Genomic DNA, 20482 nt, shown 5'->3' on the forward strand with positions numbered 1-20482 from the left:
CTGATGTGCAGCACAGGATGTTCTTTGCTCAGTTTCACTGCAGGTCCTATAACTGTTAGACTACATCAAGGCAGCCATTCTCAGATATCTCAACTGCTGTTGATGTTCATAGTATTTATAAATTGAATGGTAGAAACAATTTCTGTAGGTAGCCCTTAGCTTCCTCAGCTTGTTCTTTGTGTCCTGTCTAACTAAGGAGCTGGCTGATGGACTAGTCTGAAATACTGACCAGTTTCCTCTGTGAAAATGAAGAGTCCGACTTCCAACAAAGGACCCCAGAAAAGGGAACTGTTACTGCCTCTTGCAGCAGAAGTATTTTAGTACTGAAGAGGCACAGATAGGTGGAGGGCATTACAAGGTATTTCTAGGCAGCACAATATGTGGACTCCTAGCTGTGAGTCCTGGTACAGAAGATTCTGGTATCTCACATACACTGCTGTATTCACCCATCTCCCCAAGATACAGTGACCTCCCCCAGTGGCTGAGAATCAGGATGTCAGCCATCAATTGGCTCTGCAAAGCGTTCTGGAATTCATTCTGAATATATTTTTGCTTTCTATGTGGGAAAAATAAGTATAAATTCTCATTTTATGCTGTATTTTGTACCTTAGTTGTGTTTGAAAATGTTTTGATTTTTGAAACAATCAAAATAAAAACAAATGGCATCTTTGTATCCACTCGAAGAGTATGGCTGGTGGCACTCAAACGATCTACCTGCAAATGCTTGTGTGCTTTTGCTCCCACCAAACAAAAGCTCTCTCTTCATACTGAGCCCCAAGCAGTGGGTTTGCCTTTACACTACTGTAGTAGTCATTCTTGTTTTGCTCGTAGTGCCTGGATGGATAGAGCTAAAATACAATCGAATTGCCCCTCACTGTTTCTCCCTGCTGTAACTTTTGGCTGGAATGGGCAGCGGGGTGCACAGGTGAACCACGTGGTGCACGAGACCAAAGTGAACTGATGCCCAGGAGGCTTCAAGCTGCATCAACACTTCATCGTGAACATTTATTTACCACTGGTTGTTTTCTTGAAGTTGTTGCGTTTTTGATGACAGCTCTTGAATTTTTTCTTTGAAGGGCCTGACTGTTTCTGTAGAGAGAAAAGAAGTCCATCAGTTTGGTTTTTTTACAGAAACTAAACCCAGCCCTGCCCCAGACTGCTTAGAGAGAAATCAAGAGTGGCCTCCTGTACCCAGAGACAGAACAAGCACAGGCCATACCACGGTGTATTCTTGCTTTATCCTGCAAGTCTGCATCTACTGAAACTCTGTGCCTGTCAGAGATGCAACAGTGAGCATCTCCCCATGGAAATGAACCTGAGCTTCATGCAGCCTTAATTTTCCAACTTGACAGAAAAGCTCCAGCCCCTCCCTCACAGTGTCCCGAGAGAGTTTGTTCACCTTCATAATGTGACTGCTTCCCAAACTGAGATGGATGAGGGCATGCCCTCCTGGAAGTACACCCCAAGGCAGGACCTGGCCAGCTCCTCAGGAGGCAGAAAAAGGTGCAGGAGGACTGCACGACTTTGGAAGCATTCTGCTTGTGTGCATGGAAGGACAGAACCCACGGTCTCAGTTAGGATGGTGCAGCAGGATTCAGTGAGGGATGTTTATACAGGCAGTAAGATCCCTACTTGGAGCAGACAGGATACACATTTACTGCTAGTAATTCACACCTCAGCACGCAAGTCAGTGGCTGGCACAAGGGGAAAGCATTCTCCCAAATAGATTTACACCTTCTGCTGATTCTCAGACAGGAACAGATCAGACAACCAGAGATAGGATGATGGCTGTTCACGCTCCCCATCTGCTACGCACAGCAGTGACTCCCACCTTTCCCCTCTTGCCAGCTGCTCTGCTGACATCTGTTCTTCCGCCATCCTCTCCATTCACGTCACCGTTCTCCCTACTCAGCTTGGCCCCATCGTCCTCGCTGTCTGTTGCAAAACCATCGTTGCTCTCTGTGTTCTGTGGAGCTGCTGGGCTTTTTTCTGGGAAGAGTTCAGCTAAAATAGAAAGATTTAGCTCAGGATCAGTTCTTCGTGCACACAGGCTCTGCCTACCCCTGACCTTATTTTCTGCTCGTCTAAGCTGGCTCCAGCCTCCAAGGATCAGCCCATCATATACATCACTACTGAAACACTCAGTAACAAACACTGAAGTTTTAACAGAAAAACACCTGGTGCTCTCTCTGGCCCAGCTCTGGGAACCAGCTCTGCCCTCCTACAGCAAGGCAGCATTTTCCAGACGTGAGAGGAACAGCCTTACAGCTCCTGTCAGGCTGGAGGACTTACTGAGCAATAAGGAAAACAGCGACACCTAAAGCAAAGCCCAGCAGATCCCGTATCCCTCCCCTCACACCTCGTGGGATCCAGCTCTGCTATGACTGTGACATCCTCAAACTGGATGGAGGTCACTGCAGACAGCAGCAGTACAAAGACACCGGGCGAGAATGAGCAGACAAACCCTGCACGACAAACACGACAGCAGTGCTGTTACTCACGTGGGTACAGATCGCTCATGCTGTCATCTGTCTCCTCTCCATCCTCATCCTCCTCATCCTCATCTGTCCTGGGGGACTTTGGCTGCCAGAATTCTGTTCTGTAAGGCTGCCTGCTCCCGTTCCTTTGGTCATCAGTGCGCTGTCTCCGCTGCTTCTTCTGCTGCAGGCAGGCAGGGACAAACTCCACCCCGTCCTTCTGGCACTTCTCATCTAACAGTGCAGGGGATTGAGCAGCACTCAGCAAAGCCTCCCAACCCCCGAGTCCCGTTTAATTCCAGAAGTACATCGAGCTCCAATACACGTTCACATATTCTACGTGACACTACAGACCGTGAAAGATGGCAACACAGATACTCTGTTGAACGTGTTAACCCCCATTCTGAGGAACCTTTTGTACCACTCCTAAGACCATTCTACGTGCTAAAGAAGCCAGCTGCTCCCTGCACTCGGGATCTTCCCAGCTGAGGTGCACACGCAGCGACTGCAGTGAACTGCTGTCAAGTAGAGAAAACTTATCCATTCCCTTCACGTACAGCTACAGGATCTTCAGGAGCCCAGGGGAAAAAAGCAGCTGTTCAGAAGGTGCAGCCACCCAACTTACATGCTCTCAGCGCCTTCTGATAGCGTTTCCCTTGGGCGTGACGCAGGACGTGCTCTGGAAGCTTGTTGATGTGTCTGAGAGTGAGCTTGCAGAACAGCTGATGTCTGAGACACGCACAGATGAAAAAGAAACGGTCACCAACAGAGTTTTTCAGCAAGCTACCTGCCCACCTTTCCCTTACTGCGCTCAGATGTAACAGGCACTTCCAAAAGCCTTTCCCGCGTACCCAAGAACTCCCTAAAGCTCAGCCACTGCTGAACACACTGCAATACCTACAGGTTCTTTGTGCTGGGCACTATGTGGGGCTCGAAAGCGCCGTAGTCGAACTCTCTGGATGTCTTTATCAGCCGCCGGTACTTCTTGCCGTCGGTGTAAGCCCGCAGCTCCGGCAGTCGGCACGGCAGCTCGTGGCCGGTCAGCCGGCACCGCACCTGAGAACGGGGACTCGTGCTCAGACGACCCAAGGGAGGGGAGCCAACCCCCAACCCCCCGCGATGCACACAGCGGGAGAAGCCGCGGCCCCGCAGCTCCCTCCGCACGCTGCTCCGGCCCACCTTGCCCGACTCCGCGAGGCTGAGCAGCGGGTGCTGCCGCAGGAAGAGCCGCACCTCCTCGGGCACCTCCACCACCGCCTCGGCCATGGCCACGCCGCAAAGCCCCGGCACACCATAGAGAGGCGCCGCCGGACGGGAGCCGCCTCACTTCCGGTACCATAGAGACGAGGAGCTAGAGCGGCGGTCTGGGCGGACCCCATGGCGGCCTGGGGAGCGCTGCTGCTGCTGCGGGAGCGGAGGGCGCGGGTGAGGGCGGCGGGCCGGGCCTGGGGGCTATGGGGGGGCTGTGGGGGTGCGGGGGGTACCCCCGAGGAAGAGAGAAGGGAAGGCGCTTGTTTAAAAGCAAAGGGTCAAATGCGCTGCGGGATGAGCGACGCCATGTAGATGGAACAGCGTTACGGGGTTGCAGAGGATGTTTCTTGTCCCCTTAGATATCACATTGCTTGCTCAGAAGAACGATTTTTGGATATCCCCAAACAAAAGCGGGTTCCTCTCTGTGCCAGCGGAGGAGAGGTAAGCAGAGCTCTGCGCGGGGCCCTGAGCTCCGGCCTTACACCGAGGGGACGTTTCCTCGGGAATTCAGCAGCTCTCCTCCTGGACGCGTCCCCTTCCTCACTGTGGTTCTCTGCAGGTGCTCACCCGGGGCTCTGCAGGGCACGCAGCAACACGGCAGCCGCCGGTGCGCCTGGAGAGGACATCTGGCTGAAGTGGGGCCTCCTCCTCGTGCCCCTGACCGCCTTCTGCCTCGGCACGTGGCAGGTACTGATAGAAATCAGCACTTGTTCCCTTTGCTTCCAGAGATGAGCGCCTCGGGGCTGGCAGGGTTTCCATCTTTGGCTGTTTGATATAGCTCATACCACGGGCAGGGTAAAGATTTGCTGATGTTTTGCCTCTCTGCTTTCCCCCGTGCACACTTGTGAGGTTCGTGCAAGTCTTTAATGGAGATACTCATTTTTATAGCTCCTCCCAAATGAAGTCAGCAGTCTCCATTTCTCAATTTATTCTGCTTCAGGTCAGGACAAACGTGTGACCAGGAAACAGGTTGTAAGGCTTGCTGTGGTTGTTATATTGCTCTGCTCTACCAACAGGAATTAACTTTTGTGTTTGTGTGCTTTCAGGTTCAGCGTCGAAAATGGAAATTAGATTTGATTGCACAGTTGGCATCCAGACTTTCTTCAGAGCCCATCCCTCTGACATTAGAGTAAGGAAACTGAGAAGAATTCCACGGTAAAACCCCTCAGTGTGATTTGCACAGCTGTGATGTTCATCTCTTCTTGTTCTCCGCAGCCCTATGGAGTTGAAGGAATTGGAGTACAGGCCTGTAAAGGTCCGAGGGCATTTTGACCACTCCAAGGAGCTCTACATTTTGCCACGGTCACTTGTGGACCCCGAGCGAGAAGCCAGAGAAGCTGGGAGGCTGACATCCCATGCAGAAAATGGAGCAAACGTCATTACTCCTTTCTACTGCACAGAACTAGGGTAAGTGAAGTGGTGGTTCACACAAACAACTCATTTCTTTTTAAACAAAAAGTTGAATCTCAAAATCACCTGGGTTGGAAAAGGCCTTTGGGATCATCGTGTCCAACCATCAACCCAGGTCCTGTCCTTGGTGCCACGTCCACACCTCTCTTAAATACCTCCAGGGATGGGAGCTGCACTGCTCCCCTGTGCAGCTCCTTCCAATGTCTGTCAATTTCTCCATGAAGAAATTCACCTTAATATCTTAAGGTGCAGCTTGAAACCCTTTCCTTACATCCCGTTACTGTCACCTGAGATAAGACAGCATCCCCTCCTCACTGCAAGCTCCTTTCAGGAGTTCAGAGCAATGACAGCAATTGGGTTTGTGTGAATGTCTGTCACTCCCCTAAAGCACACCTCTCCTTGGGTGCTTGAGGCTCGATTCCAAATTGTATTTCTATTTCCCTGCAGCTGTAGATAGCAACAATTGCCTTTCATTCACGAGGTATGTTTGCCTAACTTCTAGGGTCACAATTTTAGTCAACCGAGGATTTGTGCCCAAAAAGAAACTGAAACCCGAGACCAGGCTGAAGGGACAGGTAAGGGCACACACCTGTGCTTACCCAGAGATGCTTCTGCCAAGGTAAGAAAGGCAGCAGCCACGTTCAGCTTTGTGTCACTGCACTTCCTGAAGGTGCTGCCTTTTTCCCTGCTGTTTCAGCACCGCCCCACCGCACAGCACAGTGTGCTTACACCCAGACCCCGCAGGTGATGTACTGCCAGGAGCCCGGGGAGCTAGAAATGGATCTTGAGTGATTCCTTTTTTCCTCAGATTGAAGAAGAAATCGATCTCACGGGGGTAGTGAGGTTATCAGAGAAAAGGAAACCTTTCGTGCCCAAAAATAACGCTGAAAAGAACCGGTGGCACTACCGTGACCTGGAGGCCATGGCAGCGGCCACCGGCGCCGAGCCCGTCTTCATTGATGCAGATTTCAGTGAGTCACAGAGCCCCAGTGCTCCTCCACTTTGCCTCAGCCTCCCCCTTTTTCTGTTGTGTTTCCCTATGGCATTCCCAGAGGAATCGTGTACTGTGTGAGGCAGAGCCATTGGCTTTGTGTCGTGCCACAGCTGGGCTGTGCAGACTGAGCATTTAACTCACAGTGCTGTACCCACAGGAAGCACAGTGCCAGGAGGGCCCATCGGAGGCCAGACAAGAGTGAGCCTGAGGAACGAGCACATGCAGTACATCATTACCTGGTGAGCTGTGGGCCAGCTCTCTGACCTTTGCTTTTCTGAATGTGAAGCCTTAAACTGCTTTCTGCTGATTCTGCTGGGAACAGGGAAGTCATTTCTCCCTGACACTCTCACTCCTGAATCAAAGAGACTGGATGAGACCTTCAGCTGCAAACTGAACATTATTTCCCAGAGTTTGAAATAACTTTGTTATTTATTGTTTGTAGCTGACTTAGGGAGGTTTAATCCATCACAAAAACACCTCATAAATCTTTTTCTACTTCTCATCACAGGTATGGCTTGTGTGCTGCTACTTCCTTCCTGTGGTACAGGAAATTTATAAGAATACCTCTGTGAGGGGAAGGATTCATTTCTACTCTCCTGTACTACAGTCAAGACTGCAGTCTGAACCAGCCTGAACTTCTCAGGGCATGGGACTTCCCAGCTGATGCGGGCAGCAGTTTGGAAGCACTGAACTTCAGAACGAGCTGTGGCTGTTGAGATGCTCACATCAGCTTCCTGCACACCTCAAGGATGCATTTCTCTGTTGTAGTTGGTCAGTTTGGTCACAAGCTACAAAACCTTTTCTTCTCCACTGCTGTATTTTCTGTGTTCAGTCTGTGCAAATGAGGGCAAAGGGATTTTACCAACCAGAATTTTTTCAGAGCAGTCATTCCTGAAGTGAAGACTGACACACTGCAGTTGCATCAGGATAAATAAAACAGGCCTGGAAGTACTTGCCTTGTGATTTACGTTGCTTATTTTACAACTTAAGATGGACAGGGGACAGTCATGAATTAAATGTAACTGCTGTGAGCTGCAGTCTAAGACAGCATGCATCTTTGCAAGAACATTCTCAGGGCCATCAGAAATAACCAAGAGCTGGATAAATTGGCTGCAGCATTACCAAGTCTGGCTGCCTCCACGAATGCCACAAAACCAAGTCAGCAGTCAGCAAAGAACAGAATGACAAATCGGTTTAGATACCTCCTCCACCTTCATGCCTTCACTGCCTGGTCTTGCAATGAAAGAGGCATTACAAACCTTGAAGGGTCCTGATTTGCTTCATCCAGTGAAGCATCACAGCTCCCTGTATAGATACACCTTTACAAAATCCATGCATGAATTAAGCCTAGGCAGTAATGATAATTTACAGCTATTTCCAAGTCAGGTATCTGCAATGTAATTAAGCTAGGCTTAAAGCCAGGAATGGCCTGGCCTAGCACATTCAGTGTAGGACCACCACTGTGGGCTGTAGAGAAGCTATGCTTAAAGGAGAGGAATACAGGGCTAGCACAGCAGCCAAGGGAAACCATTTTAAGAGAATTACCTGCTCTGTGCTGCCTTCTGGGTGGTTCTATCCAATCTTAGGGTTATAGGCAAAAAGAAAAGGCAGGCAACAAGCATTTACGACCCACTCACTGGACCCCTCATTAACAGAGACCACTGAAATTTAATCTGGGGGTTTATTCCTTTTATGTACACAAACCTTGGTTCCAAACAGTCCATCTTTAGCCCAGTTTAGTAGCCAGTTCTTTAGCCTTTGCTTTTTCAAGCTTGGCAATGCGAGCCACAGATTTTGGCCCCAGGACATTACCACCCCAGTGACGGCGGATCTGCAAAGAAGGGAGAACAAATGAGACACCTCCTACAATCCTTTGTCACTCAACTCAAGTGCTCAGTTCCACTCCTTCACACACACAGGGAGGAACTCCCACCATCAGCAACTCCTACACGTTTTTAAAGCAGTGAATTACACTCTGGGAGCAGCACAGATGTGACAGTTGAAAGCCTTTCCCTGTCACATGAATAGTGTGAACCTGAGGGCCACTCATCTATCTTACCTCATCATATCTGTCGTTGTAGTTGGTCTTGACAGCCTCCACCAGCTTCGCAAGGGCACCCTTATCCTCCCTGTTGGTGACAGTTACGTTTCTTTAGAGCATCAGTTTAATGTTTTTATGTCTCCTGTCTTGGAATTGAACAGCTCATAATACCAACCCTATTTCTCAGGTTAACTATCATTGTCTGCAAAAGGTTTATAAGCTGAACTGTGATACATTTAATAGTAACACATCAATTTTAATAAGCCAATGTAACCTCCAGCTTCAGGATCTGACAGACTGCTTCATACAACACGACAGAGTTCAAGCAAACTCAGTTCAGCTCTTTACACTAGACAACTCAAATCTGACACCCATCTGCCTGCTGATCTATGCCTAAGGGCAGTTTGTTTCCTCCACTACGGTGAAGCAAGTGAGCACAGAATACTCACGGGTTAACCTGGGTGAAAGCCACACAGGTGCACGTTTTCCTGTGGACCAGCCTCCCCAGCCTGGCCTTGCTCTTGATGATGCAGTATGGCACTCCCATCTTGCGGCACAGAGCTGGCAGGAAGACCACCAGCTGAAAAGAGAGGGAGTGTGCTGGATCAACGAGAGAACACCTCGGTGTTGTTCCAGCTGGCCTGGGCTGTGGCAATTGCTCAGTGTTAAAAAGCTCGTTTTGCTCTTCAGTGTTGATTCAGGTGAAGAAATTCATACATCATTGCAAGGGCCAAGCCTCATTCTAAGTCCAGGAAAAATTTGGACACGTGAAAGCATTCCAGTTCTCAGAAGTAAGTGGATGTGTTGTAACACAACAGTTTGTCCTAACATTCACTCTCACCCCAAATCCACTTCTGACCTCAAGAGGAGTTACACAGGCAGCCTCTGCCATGCACCACAGAGCACGCTTACCTCAATGGGGTCTACATCATGGGCAATCACCACAAGCTGAGCTTTCTTGTTCTCCACCAGAGTTGTGACAGTGTTAACACCTGAAAAACAAATGACAATTCTGTTTCAAGTCAGTTCAAGAAAGCTTTCATGCCAGCCTCACAGAACCTGCTGCCTTCACAGCACACTGTGAAGACATTTCATAATGAAAACTTTTCCAAATCCAATCAATAGCACAGAGAAGATATTTCATGGACAATTTGCTAAAGCTCAGGGTTAAAAAGCTCGTCTATTTTGCTCTTCACTTTTGAGCTCAGGTGAAGAAATTCATACATCACTGCCATAGCATGTCCAATCCTGTTTGGCTGGAGCAGAGCACCAACTTTTTTCATCAATCTTCTCTCTGAAAGATCACAGTCCCACATATGGAAGAAAACAAATTCATACACACTTACCTGCCCGGAGAACTGGTGGTCTCTTAGTTGGAGTATCTCCCTTTCCTGCAGCTTTCTGCTCAGCACGAGCCAACAGCCTCTGCTTCTTCTCTTGCTTAGTTTCTGGCCTGTACTTGTGTGCCAGCTTCAGAAGCTGCGTGGCTGGAAGAGAACATGAACTCATCAGTAACATAACCTGGAAATCTCAAGTTGCCTTTTAAAGGACTCAAGTGCATCCAGAAGCACCTACTGACAAACTCTGGGTTTGTATCCTTAAGCAGGACTTCCTACTTCCCTTTTCAAAACAGTAATTCAGGCCACCCAACTCAGAAAGCAGCTTGCTCTTCATCAGTCACTGCTAAAGCCTCCCTGAAGAGCTCAGACACTGCACATTCTTATTTTCATTTCTTTCCTAACACACACACACCCAACATCAGAGACTGAAGTCAAGAGGCTTTGTAGGCCACATCCTCACCAGTCTGGCGGTCCAAAGCCTGAGTGAACTGGTTGATGGCAGGAGGGACCTTCAAACGCTTGTACAGGATGGAGCGCTGGCGCTGCAGTCTGATGTAGCGGGGCCACTTCACAAATCGTGTGAGGTCACGCTTGGGCTGGATGTCCTGTCCTAGAAATACACACTTAACTCAAAACTGTTCCCAATCCACACAGTAAGAGCGGGCAACAGGCAAAGAGTGCATCAGAGATCTTGGTGGTTGTGGATGTCAGCACTGCTGTTCAGACAGCAAGCATTTTTTCACATCATCTGCACGCGTTAACAAAAGTGGGATTACAGAAAACTGAATCAATTGACCACATCACGTGTAAAAGGGCAAGATTCACTGTGACAGGAACACATAATGGACCTTTGTAGCACGTTGAATATCACAGCTGACTTCAATGCCAAGTAGAGTACAGCTCTACCACTGAGGACAGTAAAGCAACCGCCTTCACGGGGTGCTCCACTCCGTGGCTTTATCACAGTACACTTCTACCTACAGTTACAGGCAACAAAACAAACCACAATTCTGAAGCACTGCGTATCCCTTTACTCACCAATGCCGAAGTTCTTGGGCCTCTTCTCAAAGAGAGGATTGACAACCTTCTTAGCCTCCTGCTTCTTGACTACAGCAGGGGCAGGTGCCACCTTCTTACCCTTGGCCTTTTTTCCTTTCGGCTGCAAGCAATGAAACACTTTTATTTTACCTTAAACACTCAAGGAGTGTGCAGTCCACCTCAGAAACAGACAATGAACAAGCCCGGCTGCCTCCCAACCCGGTGAGAGACCTTAGCAACCCCTTCGGTGCGACCTAAAAGCGTTAGCGAGACGACGCGGTTCAGAACAGCGAGCTGCTCTCCTCAGCCCACCCGGGCCCTGCAGGGCTGCCCGGCTCCCATCCCGCCGCGGGAACGCAGGCCCACATCCACCTCCCAAAGCCCAGCACGAGCCGAGCCGCCCCACACGGCACCGCCGGGCTGCTGAGCACCCGCACCGCCACCGCAGACGGCCGAGGCCCGGCGGGACGCCGGGATGGCACCGGATACCGGAGTGGCCGCCATCAACCCAGCCCGCCCGCGCTCACCATCTTGGATGTAGAGTGAGAAAGGAGGAGCAGAGCATGCCGGGAGATATCTATGTGGCGCGACCTCTCGCGAGATGTTGGACCGGAAGAGGCGGGCTCAAGGGGCTGTGAGAGGTGGGGGGGGGGCGGTCATGGCGCAGCAGCGGGTTTTGCCGCAGAGCAAAGAGACCCTGCTGCAGTCCTACAACAAGCGCCTCAAGGACGATGTCAAATCCATTATGGACAACTTCACCGAGATCATTAAGACCGCCAAGGTGAGCCTGGGTCGCAGACGGGATGGGGGGGGGGGGGGGGAGGAGAGAGCACCGAATGAAGTGTAGAGATTAGGCTTAAAAGTCTGAAATGAAACGCGTTGGGATGCGGCAGTTGTGTGTCGGCATCTGTGTTTGTAAGGATGAATTTGTGCGATTTTGTCTTTAGATTGAGGATGAAACTCAAGTCTCTCGAGCAACCCAGGGTGAACAAGATAACTATGAGATGCACGTGAGAGCTGCAAACATTGTGAGTAGTGCTTTCATGTGTACTTCACCGGGCAGCACGTCCTTCAGGAGCTGTTTGGCTTGTGATTGTTTCTTGAGAAGCTTTTATAGCACTCAGAGGGACAGTTCCCTACTGTGGGAGCTCCTGTGTAGTCGGACTGGGCAGGAGGAGCAGCCTGGGGGACCTTGTATTACAACTGGAATAAAGTCCTGTTTAAATCCTCTTAATTACACTGTGTGATTTTTCTCTTACCAGGTCCGAGCTGGTGAGTCCTTGATGAAACTTGTGTCTGACCTCAAGCAGTTCTTGATCCTCAATGATTTCCCCTCTGTCAATGAAGCTATCAACCAGCGCAACCAGCAGCTGAGAAGCTTGCAGGAGGAGTGTGACAAGAAGTTGATTGCACTACGGGATGAGATCTCCATAGACCTGTATGAGCTAGAAGAAGAATATTACTCTTCCAGGTACAAATAGGGCAGTGGACTTCTGTCTAATGACTCCAGCCCTTCTGAGGGAGTTAGTCCAAACATACGGTCCTTATAGTTTATGTCTTGAGAATGTTCCCAACAAAATTCCATTCGTAACTTGGTCAAACTCTTACTGCAGTTTAAAACAATTGCCTTTTCCTTGCAGATATCCTGCAGGGTGTAAGTGTTGTATTGAAGGAGGTATTCACAGCATCCAGCTCTAGGTGCTTACTTTAGTTGGCTAGAGTGGACAGATGATTACAAAGGAAGCCTAAGCAAATTACTGTAGAAGAAGATCAATTTCCTTAGGGGATGATATTCTTCTGGAGGAATCTCTATCTCTCCCTAGAAAATCTAGCTTGCTGAGCTGGGTGCTGATGTTAGATGAGATGATGTCCCACATCTTTGTGGCAAGTTCTTTCACAAGTGACCTGCTAACACAGTGTGCCTTTTACCTTGTAGTCCACTGCCCCAGCTGCCTGGAGTCTTTTTGAGATGAACATCTGAAATGAGCAAAAATGACATGCTCAGTATCATTTAATTAGGAAGTACTGTGATAGGATTTTGTATGAAAGATTTATTACTGATTTGTTTGAGGAATTTTTAAGATTTTAAAAAGACTTTTACATAGGAAACGGGCTTTAGAGAATTCAGACACTTTATTTTTTTTAATTTTTTTGTCATGCACTCCAGCACTTCTAGTTGATTATGCAGTAAATGAAAGCAGGAGAAAACAACTGAGAATCAGATTACTTTGGTCGCACTGTCCAAACTAAGTGAAGCCAGTGCATTCATGGTGTGAATTCTAAACAAAAACTTATCTTTTCAAAGTCTTACTCAGAATTCTTATGACCAGGTTTTCCATTTTTGTCTCTCCTCTCTTTCTTAAAATTCGGAGTGTCTGTAACTCCAGTTAAGTCAACTGAAACAGTAATTGCACAATATGCTTGGCAGTTAGGCCATTGCTTATGGGTAATGTATTTTAAAACTCTTCTAAAGAGCTCTTAAAGAGCTAAGGTACTGATATGACATAGCTTAGAACAAGCTATGTTGTTTTAAGAGAACTTGAGATAAAAGTTTAGAGTTGTTTTTCAAACTTCACTTGGGCTTTTTTTAGGGAGGTGTGGCAAGGGGTCCTAGAAGTGCCTCAGAAAAGAAGAGTGATGATCACAAATGTAAGCATCAGTCCTGGCCTTAGTGTGAAGTGCCTCACAAGAGCCAGAGGTGCTTCTCCCACACTGACCCCAGGCTGCCATGGCTGTGTCTTGGGAGTTTTCTGTTCTGAACTAAGGGGTTCAGACCATGCTATGATGGTCTGTTCTCCTGACTGGTATGGCATGCCACCTGAAGCAGCCCTACATAACAGAACTGACATTTAAGCACAAAGAGCTTTCTTTGCCAATACACTAAAGTGGATCTGCCTTTCTGTTCATTCTTGTGGTGGTTCTGAGATGAGGAAACTTGGCTTGTCTACAGAGCTACAATCCTTCCACTGAAACCTCATACCATGTAGCACTTAATGGTTGCTTTTAGCATTTACTACTTTGCTGTGCTCTTTCCTGTCTTTCTGCACCAAAGAAATCATGTGTGTAAATACAGAAATGGTGATAATATTCAAAGTCCTTTTATAATTAGAATATTATGATATTTTAAACGACATTTTATTGTTTAATGTGAGGAAAGGGTTTCTGTTGTGTCACATAGCCTTAGAGTGTTAATCATGTTTAGATGACTATGAATGCAAAAACTGACTTGCCCAGAAGTGGGCGTTCTGTGCTGACCTGGGAGCCTGGCTGGGTTTTTCTCTCTGAACTCTATTACTTCTTTGTGGGGCCTAATCCCACAGGTTTTATAAAGAGTCCTGTGTGGCCAGGACAGTGGTTCCATACAGCCATCCTGGCAAGCTGTTTGCTGATGCCCCAGATTCCCCAGTGGTTGCTGGTGAGTTTATTTTAGGTCGTCCCTCCAGGAAAGGCTGTAGAAAAGTGAGCTCCCTGCAGCAGCATGCCTGCAGGTGCTGCAGAGCTGTAACCCGTCCCATGCTGCGTAGCTTCCTTTTTTCCTGTGTGTTGTTCCCAAGAGCTGTAGAAGGAGTGGAAAAGGGAGTGTCTCATGCAGCAGTGGCCTCTACCATTATGGTTAATGGCAGTTGGGAGGCACCTCCTTGCTCTGCAGAGGTGAAGGGTGTGCCTCAGCTGTAGGGTTGGGCTGCACTGTGAGGCATCGTATGTGTACCTGGGAGTTTTGATGAGGAGACCTTTAAGCAGGTCCACGAAACTAAAGCTGAGTAGGCATTTTTACTTTCAGTCTCTGTTATTTTCCTCGAGATGGTCTTTGTGTGCAGACATTGCTGTGCACCCTGAGGGGAGTAGAGAAGTCCCTTCTGTACACTAAGAAACCTTCAGGCAAAGGACAGAACAGAAGGTTGAGTAGTACTGCTGTGAGCTGTGCAGCTGCTTCTCATTCAGCCTGCCTTTCAAGAAGTGTACATGAGAGGTAAAATGTTCTTAGTAAGCAGTGTGTCAGGACGTGCATGGGTGTGATGTTCAGGATCACCTTGGGAGCCATCACTTGGTGTTTAAAACTGACAGAAGAGGGAGCATTGTTCTGACTTAGTCCCAGAGGTCTTCACCAATTGAGTACAAACTTGCTTTGTATTGGGAGCTCTAAGGCAGGGTGATTATGCTCCAGCTAAAGCAATATTCCAAGAGATTTAACAAAGGTCCCAGATATAAAACATAACCACTGCCTTCCCACTTCTGTTATGAAACCAACTGGGTAATGCTGTCAGAAAAACACTAAAAAAATTTGGTGCTTGCAATTAGTGCTTTGTGTGCTTATTCTTCAAAGCAGTAACCCCCAAGTCCAGCTTTGCCTTTTCTCGTTCTAAACCCCAAACTTGTATTTCTGTTCCGTTGCTCCCTCCTCTGAGATCACAGGAGCTGTCTTGAGTGTGGACTTAAATCTCAGCATTTCACTGTTTGTGCAATTTGAAGTGTTTCGTATTTCTGCACTTAAAGTATTTTGCGAAGCATCTATTCAAGTCCATACGTTAAAAATGGAAATAAAGCTGCGACAACAAAATCACTTGACCCACTGGGTTTGTTTTACTCCAATCACAAGCTGCTTTTTGCTCCAGCACTCACTTTGTCTTGGGTGTGTCTCCTGTGTGTGCAGCTCCTTCCTCTCTTTGGAATTTGTTCTGTTTTTGTTCCAGTTTCTTCCAACGCTTTCCTTTTTTAGTTTTTGCCCTTCCATGTCGTGTTTTCCTCGGAGCACAGTCAAGAATTAAGACAGTTTACTTTCCCACACTGCTGGTTCATGTGATCCTATAGTCTGCAGGAGTCAAATCCAGCAAGCTGCTTTTGTAAGGACTCTGGTACTGCTGAAACCTGTCGAAGCTGTCAGTGCTTCATAAGCTGATTTTCAAAAGAAGACCCAGGCCTTCTGTGGGACACTTTACTGAGGTGGTAAGGGTGTAAACAGACTTAAATTTAGAGCACAATTAGTATTTTTTCCCCTCACATAGGTTGTTAAATAACTTCTAGTGAAATGATTAGGGATCTGTGCCTCACTCAAACTAGTAGAACTCCTGTCTTTGGGGTGCCAGAACCTCAGCCCAGATCCATGGACTCATAGTGTCTGGATTAGAACTGAGACTCTATTTCAGTTTGTAGCAATAGCTTTGGCTTTGAAATTCCACTGATCCTTTCCAGACCCTTAAGATTCAATATCAGCCTTTACAGGGTATTTTAGGAAAGACCAATGTCACAAGCCTTGTGATGAATTTGTGAACACAAGCCTTATAATCCATGAACGTTTTTTTGCTGTTTTCTTAATGCTTTGCTTCTGTCTTGCTTTTCTCCCTCTCCCCTTTCCTCCCTCTCCTCCTTTATCATTGTACCTGCTGCCTCTCCTTACTGTTGTTTTTGTTCTGGAAAGCTACAGTCTATGTGACAGCAATGATCTACCACTGTGCGAAGCCTACTGGAGGGAAGACTTTGATACGCTGTCTCCTGAAAGCCTCTCCATGCCTCTGACTACTGCCACGGCAGAGCAGAGTGCTGCTACCTCTCAGAGCTCGACCCCATCACACCCTCACGTGAACGGGCATGGGGCAGGCCCAACAGACCACTCCTGAAGAGGATTCTTTGCTGCTGGATGCGTTCCTCCTGTTGGCACTGAAGAAGTCTTCCACCTGCTGTACTGAGCAAGCATCTCCCCATCAGGACAATGCACTGGAGCTGTATTTGCAGGTTTCTGCTCACTGGACAGCCTCAGCGCTTCCTCCATGCCTGGGACATTGCCATGAGTGTTCCTCTCACTTAAGAGAAAGTGATGAGTGAATACAAAGCTGATTGTTCTAACAAATTGTTTGCTTTTCCACGACAGTTACATGTGGAGTTGATTAGAAATTCGGTGTTTGTTTCCATTTGAATTTCACAATAAGTACACGTTGGAGTGCTGGTAGTTGCATTTGGTTGGTTGGTTTAGAAAACTTGAGCCAAATCTGGGGATAGTGACTGTTCTGGGGCTCTTTACCCTATTTCTCATGGTTATTGACATTCTGGCTGCTTTAAAGCTTTCTCAGGATGTAATACTTAAGGAAAAATCTTGCAGTATTTTTTACTCAGTATTCTTCACTGTCTAAGTGCTTCACAAACTTGAACTTTTTGCTGTGAATTGTTTAGGAAGGGGCTCTCCAGGAGGCCTGTATTGAAGAGCAGAGCTCTTCCTTTTGGGAAGCAGAGTGCAAACAGAGTCAGACTGAGGTGTTAATAATGTGACTTGCTTAAGGCTACAGATAAGGCTACAGCAGGACCATGCTTTGATTAAGCTGATTCCAGTGGTTACACTACAGCTTTCCATTAACATAGCTTTGAGCTAACGTTTATACTCCTTAATAGTTTCACCTAATACATCTTTGAGACAACTGAGGTGTGTGGAGTAGAGAGGGTTGCTCGGTGCCCTTCCAAGTACATAATCTTGGTGCTTTGTCTGCAGCTGTTAGGCAGGATGGTTTTACTGCCCTTTATCTGTGCAGTTGTTCTGTAAGAGTGCATTGAAGGGGATGGAGTTGGAGGGGAACATGGCTCTGGCAGCTGCATTGCCAACAGACAGTTGAGTGGAGCTTCCCCAGCATTCTGCTTTAACATCTTGTTTGTTAGAAATGTGACTATGGTTTACTTTTTGCTCTGTTTTCCTTACATTCCATTTTTTCCCCTTTTTGTAATTAGGTGGTTTAATAAATAACTCTTTTATATGAAGTGTGTGTTTTCAGCTGCTAGTTTTTCTGACAACATGAAGCACAAACGCGTGCTAGAATAAGCGTCCCTGTACGATCTGAAGGAAATGAGGAAACGAGTCCTGCATCCCGTGCCGTACAAGCGGTCCTACCCACACTGCAAAGCATCATAAACCCATAACAGCACCAAACCTGGAAGAGCTGGAAAACCTCCCTCAGCGCTGCGCCGCGTGTTTGCAGAAGCGATCCGGCCGCGTGCTGCCCTGCTGCCCCAAGCTGAGGGTCCCCAACCCTTAAAAAGGCGAACGCGTGGAGAGCGGTGACTGAAGCACAATGGCGGCTGTACTGAGGGCTGCTTCGCGCCTCGGCGCGCAGGTGTGACGTCACTTCCGGCATGCGCGCACCAACACTCCCGGCTCTGTGTGCTCACGGTACTTCCGGCGCCGGGCGCACACAGTACTTCCGGCGCCGTGCGCGGCGGTTGCGCTCTTCCCGTCGCTGTGTTCCCGTCGGGCTCCGCCCGCTGCGCGTAGCGGCGATGGCTAGCCTGGCCGCTCAGGACGCCTACCTGCAGGGCTTGGCGAGGAAGGTCTGCGCGCAGCACGCCCCGGAGTCGCGGAAGAGGAAGTTGGGTAAGGCCGTGACTCCGGGCTGCCGTGTGGGAACGCGGGCCTGCGTCCTCTGCCGGCTGATTTCTGGCGCTTTGAAACCTGCCGTACGGGGGTTTGCGCCCTGCGGTCTCTGCTCTTTCGTTCTCACACGTGTGATGGTGAGGTGCTCGAGAATGGCGTTATTGTTAATGTGGTCCGGCGCGTCTGGATCTGCTTAGATAACTCTCCCAGATCTGTGAGCGCTGTTACAGTGTTACGCAGCACGGCTGTGCTTCAGTGTTCAGTTGTAACTGAACGTTATGGATTGGGAATGTGGTGTTGTCCTGGTTTGCATAGTTTTTCCTTTGCCTTCCAGTGTCGAAGCCAGGCCAGCTGGATGATGCAGGCAGGCAGCTCAAGAAAAAGAAGAGAAGGAAGTCCAGGAAGCAAGCTGAGAAGACAGATTCTGCTGCAGTTAAACAAGGGGTTTCTAACACCAGTAAACTTGCTCTGGGACAGAAAGCAGCTGCTCAGGCCAACAAATCACCTCCATTGGGTGTTAAGCAGAACAAAAATGAGAGTTCCATTCCAGGTAAGAAGGGCAGAACTGTCTGTGGATAAAATGAGCTGAGGTGGCTGGATTTCATTGGTTTGTGTGCATATGGTCTGGAAACCATTTAAGAAATCCAGTTGAACTGAAAACACTTGAGATTATTCCATGTACATAAATTTGCAGTGTGACCACTGGGTGGCTCTCTAGAAATAAGAGCACTTCATATAAATGGCTGGGTTTTTTTAATGTATTTAATAATTTCTGAGTTTTATTTCATGAATACATTCTACATCATCATATGCCCTCTTTTCATTATAAATTGGGAAAAGCTGATCACGAGGAGAAGCTGGATGGAAAGATATATTTGGCATCTTTGTTTCCATTGGTGTTTGGCCCCTTTTTGTTTGGGAACTTCAGTGCATTTCAGGCTATCCTTGGCTGGCAGTGTTGGGTGATGTTGTGGACAGAAAAAGGAGAATTCTGAAGAAGCCAATGAGATAGAAGTTCTTGAGTTCATTAGAGTTTCATTTCTTCCTTTTGTAACACTTAAATTCTCATAGCTTTTCCCATAGCCTAGAAAATTCCTTTATTTGGTTAGTGCTGTATTTTAAGTACTTTTATTTTCTTCCTCTCATTTTCAGGTGCCAAAAGTGATCTTGATTCCACTTCTTTTTCTGCAATGAATCTCTTGCGTCAGAGGCTACATGAGAAGATTAAAGAAGCTTCCGGGCGGGTATGAGAACTCTGTGTACCCTTATGTGCATGTGGATATGGTATGAATTCATCCTAAGTTGCCACATGCCTCAGGAACCGTGATCTTCCAGGATTTAGGACTGAAGATAATTCCATTTCCTAAGGAAGTGCCTGTGGCTATTGCTGGGAGTCCTGTTTTTTTGGGGGGGAGATCCAGAAAAATGCACGTTGAAACAGTAGGGCCTGGCTTGGAGGAGTGCTTGCTTTTGGTGATTCTTCATGAAGAAAAGGCACTGCAGATCTGCAAGGGAACATAACTGTAGTGTTCTCAGAGGGTTTTAAAAGGTTTGGAATGCATTTACTGTATGCATTTTGTATCTAGAGCTGACCCACCTGTTTCTTAATTACTGCATTTCTAGGGAGAAATTTGATATCTGGGCCTTGAGCACATCCTACTTTTTATCTTTGTATTATCCCTGTAAGGCTCCTGATTCATATCTGTCCTTTTTAGGATGATAGCAAAGAATTATCCCCTTCAGTCCTGGAGAAGAGACGACGAAGAAAGTATGAGAGAGAGAGAAAGAAGCGAAAAAGAAAGGAGTTGAAGATGAAGGCAAAAGCAGTGAAGGAAGAAACTGAGGAGGTACCTATAGAGCCACAAAGCAAAAAGGAAGAGAGCACAGCTGATATTCTCTTCAGTAGACTCAAAGTGCATGAAGAGGGTGAGCTGAACAAGATCCAGAAGAAAAAAGAGAAGAGGAAAGGAGTGAAGGGGAAAATCACACCTCTGACGGGTAGAAATTACAAGCAGCTGCTGAGCAGGTTGGAGATTCGGAAGAATAAGCTGGAGGAGCTCAAGGAGAAGGACCAGAAGAAAGCTCAGGAGCTGGAGATGAAAATGAAATGGACAAACCTTCTGTATAAGGCAGAAGGTGTGAAGATTCGTGACGATGAGGAGCGGCTGAAGGAAGCTCTGAAGCGCAAAGAGAAGCGTAAAGAGCAGCGCCAGAAGCAGTGGGAGAAGCGAACAGAAAAAGTGGTAGAAAGGATGCAGCAGCGGCAGGAGAAGCGACGCAAGAACATTCAGAAGAAGAAGGAGGAGAAGATAGAGAAGAAAAAAGCCAAGGCTCGGAAGAAGGGTCGTGTTCTGCCAGAGGACTTGAAAAAAGCTGGCTTCTAGTGACCCAGGAGGCAGCTGGACTTGTGGCCTGGCCGTGGGAGCCGTGCTTACAGGCTGCAGGTGGGGTTCTTGTGGCAGATTTTAATGGAGCTGTACCAGCATGTCAGCCTGCAGCTGTCCCAGCCTGGAATTGGGATCTGGGGGTGCCACTCTTACACCTTCCCAAGTCAATAATAATAAAAAAACCAAAACCGCG

At 47.8% G+C, this 20482-nt stretch overlaps 5 protein-coding genes and 3 non-coding genes across 11 annotated transcripts; 3 read left to right on the forward strand and 5 right to left on the reverse strand.

Annotated features, from left to right (window-relative positions):
• Nucleotides 1-991: 991 nt before the first annotated feature.
• On the reverse strand, nucleotides 992-3780 carry SURF2 (surfeit 2). Its single transcript, XM_065737495.1, has 6 exons — nucleotides 3657-3780; nucleotides 3379-3533; nucleotides 3103-3206; nucleotides 2502-2711; nucleotides 1832-2004; nucleotides 992-1089 (listed from the first exon to the last, which is right to left on the reverse strand). The coding sequence occupies exons 1-6, from the start codon at nucleotides 3741-3743 to the stop codon at nucleotides 1006-1008; spliced, it is 813 nt and encodes a 270-aa protein (XP_065593567.1). The 5' UTR covers nucleotides 3744-3780; the 3' UTR covers nucleotides 992-1005.
• A 977-nt stretch (nucleotides 3781-4757) lies between these two features.
• On the forward strand, nucleotides 4758-6769 carry LOC136049309 (surfeit locus protein 1). The gene is made up of 6 exons (XM_065737505.1): nucleotides 4758-4857; nucleotides 4944-5135; nucleotides 5641-5713; nucleotides 5947-6109; nucleotides 6290-6371; nucleotides 6641-6769. Exons 2-6 carry the CDS (start codon nucleotides 4948-4950, stop codon nucleotides 6702-6704), a joined length of 570 nt encoding a protein of 189 aa, XP_065593577.1. The 5' UTR covers nucleotides 4758-4857; nucleotides 4944-4947; the 3' UTR covers nucleotides 6705-6769.
• A 1025-nt stretch (nucleotides 6770-7794) lies between these two features.
• On the reverse strand, nucleotides 7795-11055 carry RPL7A (ribosomal protein L7a). Its single transcript, XM_065737193.1, has 8 exons — nucleotides 10989-11055; nucleotides 10552-10701; nucleotides 9974-10123; nucleotides 9520-9660; nucleotides 9086-9165; nucleotides 8623-8753; nucleotides 8192-8261; nucleotides 7795-7963 (listed from the first exon to the last, which is right to left on the reverse strand). Exons 1-8 carry the CDS (start codon nucleotides 11053-11055, stop codon nucleotides 7859-7861), a joined length of 894 nt encoding a protein of 297 aa, XP_065593265.1. The 3' UTR covers nucleotides 7795-7858.
• LOC136049446 (small nucleolar RNA SNORD36) lies at nucleotides 8828-8900 on the reverse strand. Its single transcript, XR_010622297.1, has one exon. It is a non-coding gene; the product is annotated as a small nucleolar RNA SNORD36 (small nucleolar RNA).
• On the reverse strand, nucleotides 9330-9407 carry LOC136049451 (small nucleolar RNA SNORD36). Its single transcript, XR_010622302.1, has one exon. It is a non-coding gene; the product is annotated as a small nucleolar RNA SNORD36 (small nucleolar RNA).
• Nucleotides 10192-10266, reverse strand: LOC136049452 (small nucleolar RNA SNORD24). The gene has a single exon (XR_010622303.1). It is a non-coding gene; the product is annotated as a small nucleolar RNA SNORD24 (small nucleolar RNA).
• Nucleotides 11056-11202: 147 nt separating the features above from the next.
• Nucleotides 11203-16185, forward strand: MED22 (mediator complex subunit 22). Of its 4 annotated transcripts, none has more exons than XM_065737498.1 (4): nucleotides 11203-11332; nucleotides 11499-11579; nucleotides 11814-12022; nucleotides 15968-16185. In XM_065737498.1, exons 1-4 carry the CDS (start codon nucleotides 11210-11212, stop codon nucleotides 16164-16166), a joined length of 612 nt encoding a protein of 203 aa, XP_065593570.1. In that variant the 5' UTR covers nucleotides 11203-11209; the 3' UTR covers nucleotides 16167-16185. The 4 variants fall into 4 exon arrangements, with proteins under 4 accessions (XP_065593570.1, XP_065593571.1, XP_065593572.1 ...); XM_065737499.1 differs by having other exon boundaries at nucleotides 15974-16185; XM_065737500.1 differs by lacking the exon at nucleotides 15968-16185 and adding an exon at nucleotides 12384-12839.
• A 1560-nt stretch (nucleotides 16186-17745) lies between these two features.
• SURF6 (surfeit 6) lies at nucleotides 17746-20462 on the forward strand. Its single transcript, XM_065737391.1, has 4 exons — nucleotides 17746-17902; nucleotides 18237-18452; nucleotides 19055-19146; nucleotides 19618-20462. The coding sequence occupies exons 1-4, from the start codon at nucleotides 17809-17811 to the stop codon at nucleotides 20284-20286; spliced, it is 1071 nt and encodes a 356-aa protein (XP_065593463.1). The 5' UTR covers nucleotides 17746-17808; the 3' UTR covers nucleotides 20287-20462.
• Nucleotides 20463-20482: the final 20 nt, after the last annotated feature.

This window comes from Cyrtonyx montezumae, unplaced genomic scaffold, assembly GCF_038088225.1.
Source record: "Cyrtonyx montezumae isolate F1298 unplaced genomic scaffold, pur_monq_1.0 scaffold_20, whole genome shotgun sequence".
Taxonomy (NCBI): domain Eukaryota; kingdom Metazoa; phylum Chordata; class Aves; order Galliformes; family Odontophoridae; genus Cyrtonyx; species Cyrtonyx montezumae.

Excerpts from the sequence above, each read along its gene's own strand:
- SURF2 (XM_065737495.1), bottom strand. The coding sequence starts at position 3,743 with ATGGCCGAGGCGGTGGTGGAGGTGCCCGAGGAGGTGCGGCTCTTCCTG. Across the intron at positions 3,534-3,656 it reads GCCTCGCGGAGTCGGGCAAG|GTGCGGTGCCGGCTGACCGG; the intron begins GTGGGCCGGAGC and ends CCCCGTTCTCAG. Across the intron at positions 2,712-3,102 it reads TCAGAAGGCGCTGAGAGCAT|ATGAGAAGTGCCAGAAGGAC; the intron begins GTAAGTTGGGTG and ends CTGCACTGTTAG.
- LOC136049309 (XM_065737505.1), top strand. The coding sequence starts at position 4,948 with ATGGAGTTGAAGGAATTGGAGTACAGGCCTGTAAAGGTCCGAGGGCAT. Across the intron at positions 5,714-5,946 it reads AGACCAGGCTGAAGGGACAG|ATTGAAGAAGAAATCGATCT; the intron begins GTAAGGGCACAC and ends TTTTTTCCTCAG. Across the intron at positions 6,110-6,289 it reads CTTCATTGATGCAGATTTCA|GAAGCACAGTGCCAGGAGGG; the intron begins GTGAGTCACAGA and ends CTGTACCCACAG.
- RPL7A (XM_065737193.1), bottom strand. The coding sequence starts at position 11,055 with ATGGCGGCCACTCCGGTATCCGGTGCCATCCCGGCGTCCCGCCGGGCC. Across the intron at positions 10,124-10,551 it reads GCCCAAGAACTTCGGCATTG|GACAGGACATCCAGCCCAAG; the intron begins GTGAGTAAAGGG and ends GTGTATTTCTAG. Across the intron at positions 8,754-9,085 it reads ATGATGTAGACCCCATTGAG|CTGGTGGTCTTCCTGCCAGC; the intron begins GTAAGCGTGCTC and ends CTCTCTTTTCAG.
- MED22 (XM_065737498.1), top strand. The coding sequence starts at position 11,210 with ATGGCGCAGCAGCGGGTTTTGCCGCAGAGCAAAGAGACCCTGCTGCAG. Across the intron at positions 11,333-11,498 it reads AGATCATTAAGACCGCCAAG|ATTGAGGATGAAACTCAAGT; the intron begins GTGAGCCTGGGT and ends TTTTGTCTTTAG. Across the intron at positions 11,580-11,813 it reads ACGTGAGAGCTGCAAACATT|GTCCGAGCTGGTGAGTCCTT; the intron begins GTGAGTAGTGCT and ends TTCTCTTACCAG.
- SURF6 (XM_065737391.1), top strand. The coding sequence starts at position 17,809 with ATGGCTAGCCTGGCCGCTCAGGACGCCTACCTGCAGGGCTTGGCGAGG. Across the intron at positions 17,903-18,236 it reads GTCGCGGAAGAGGAAGTTGG|TGTCGAAGCCAGGCCAGCTG; the intron begins GTAAGGCCGTGA and ends TTTGCCTTCCAG. Across the intron at positions 18,453-19,054 it reads AAATGAGAGTTCCATTCCAG|GTGCCAAAAGTGATCTTGAT; the intron begins GTAAGAAGGGCA and ends TCTCATTTTCAG.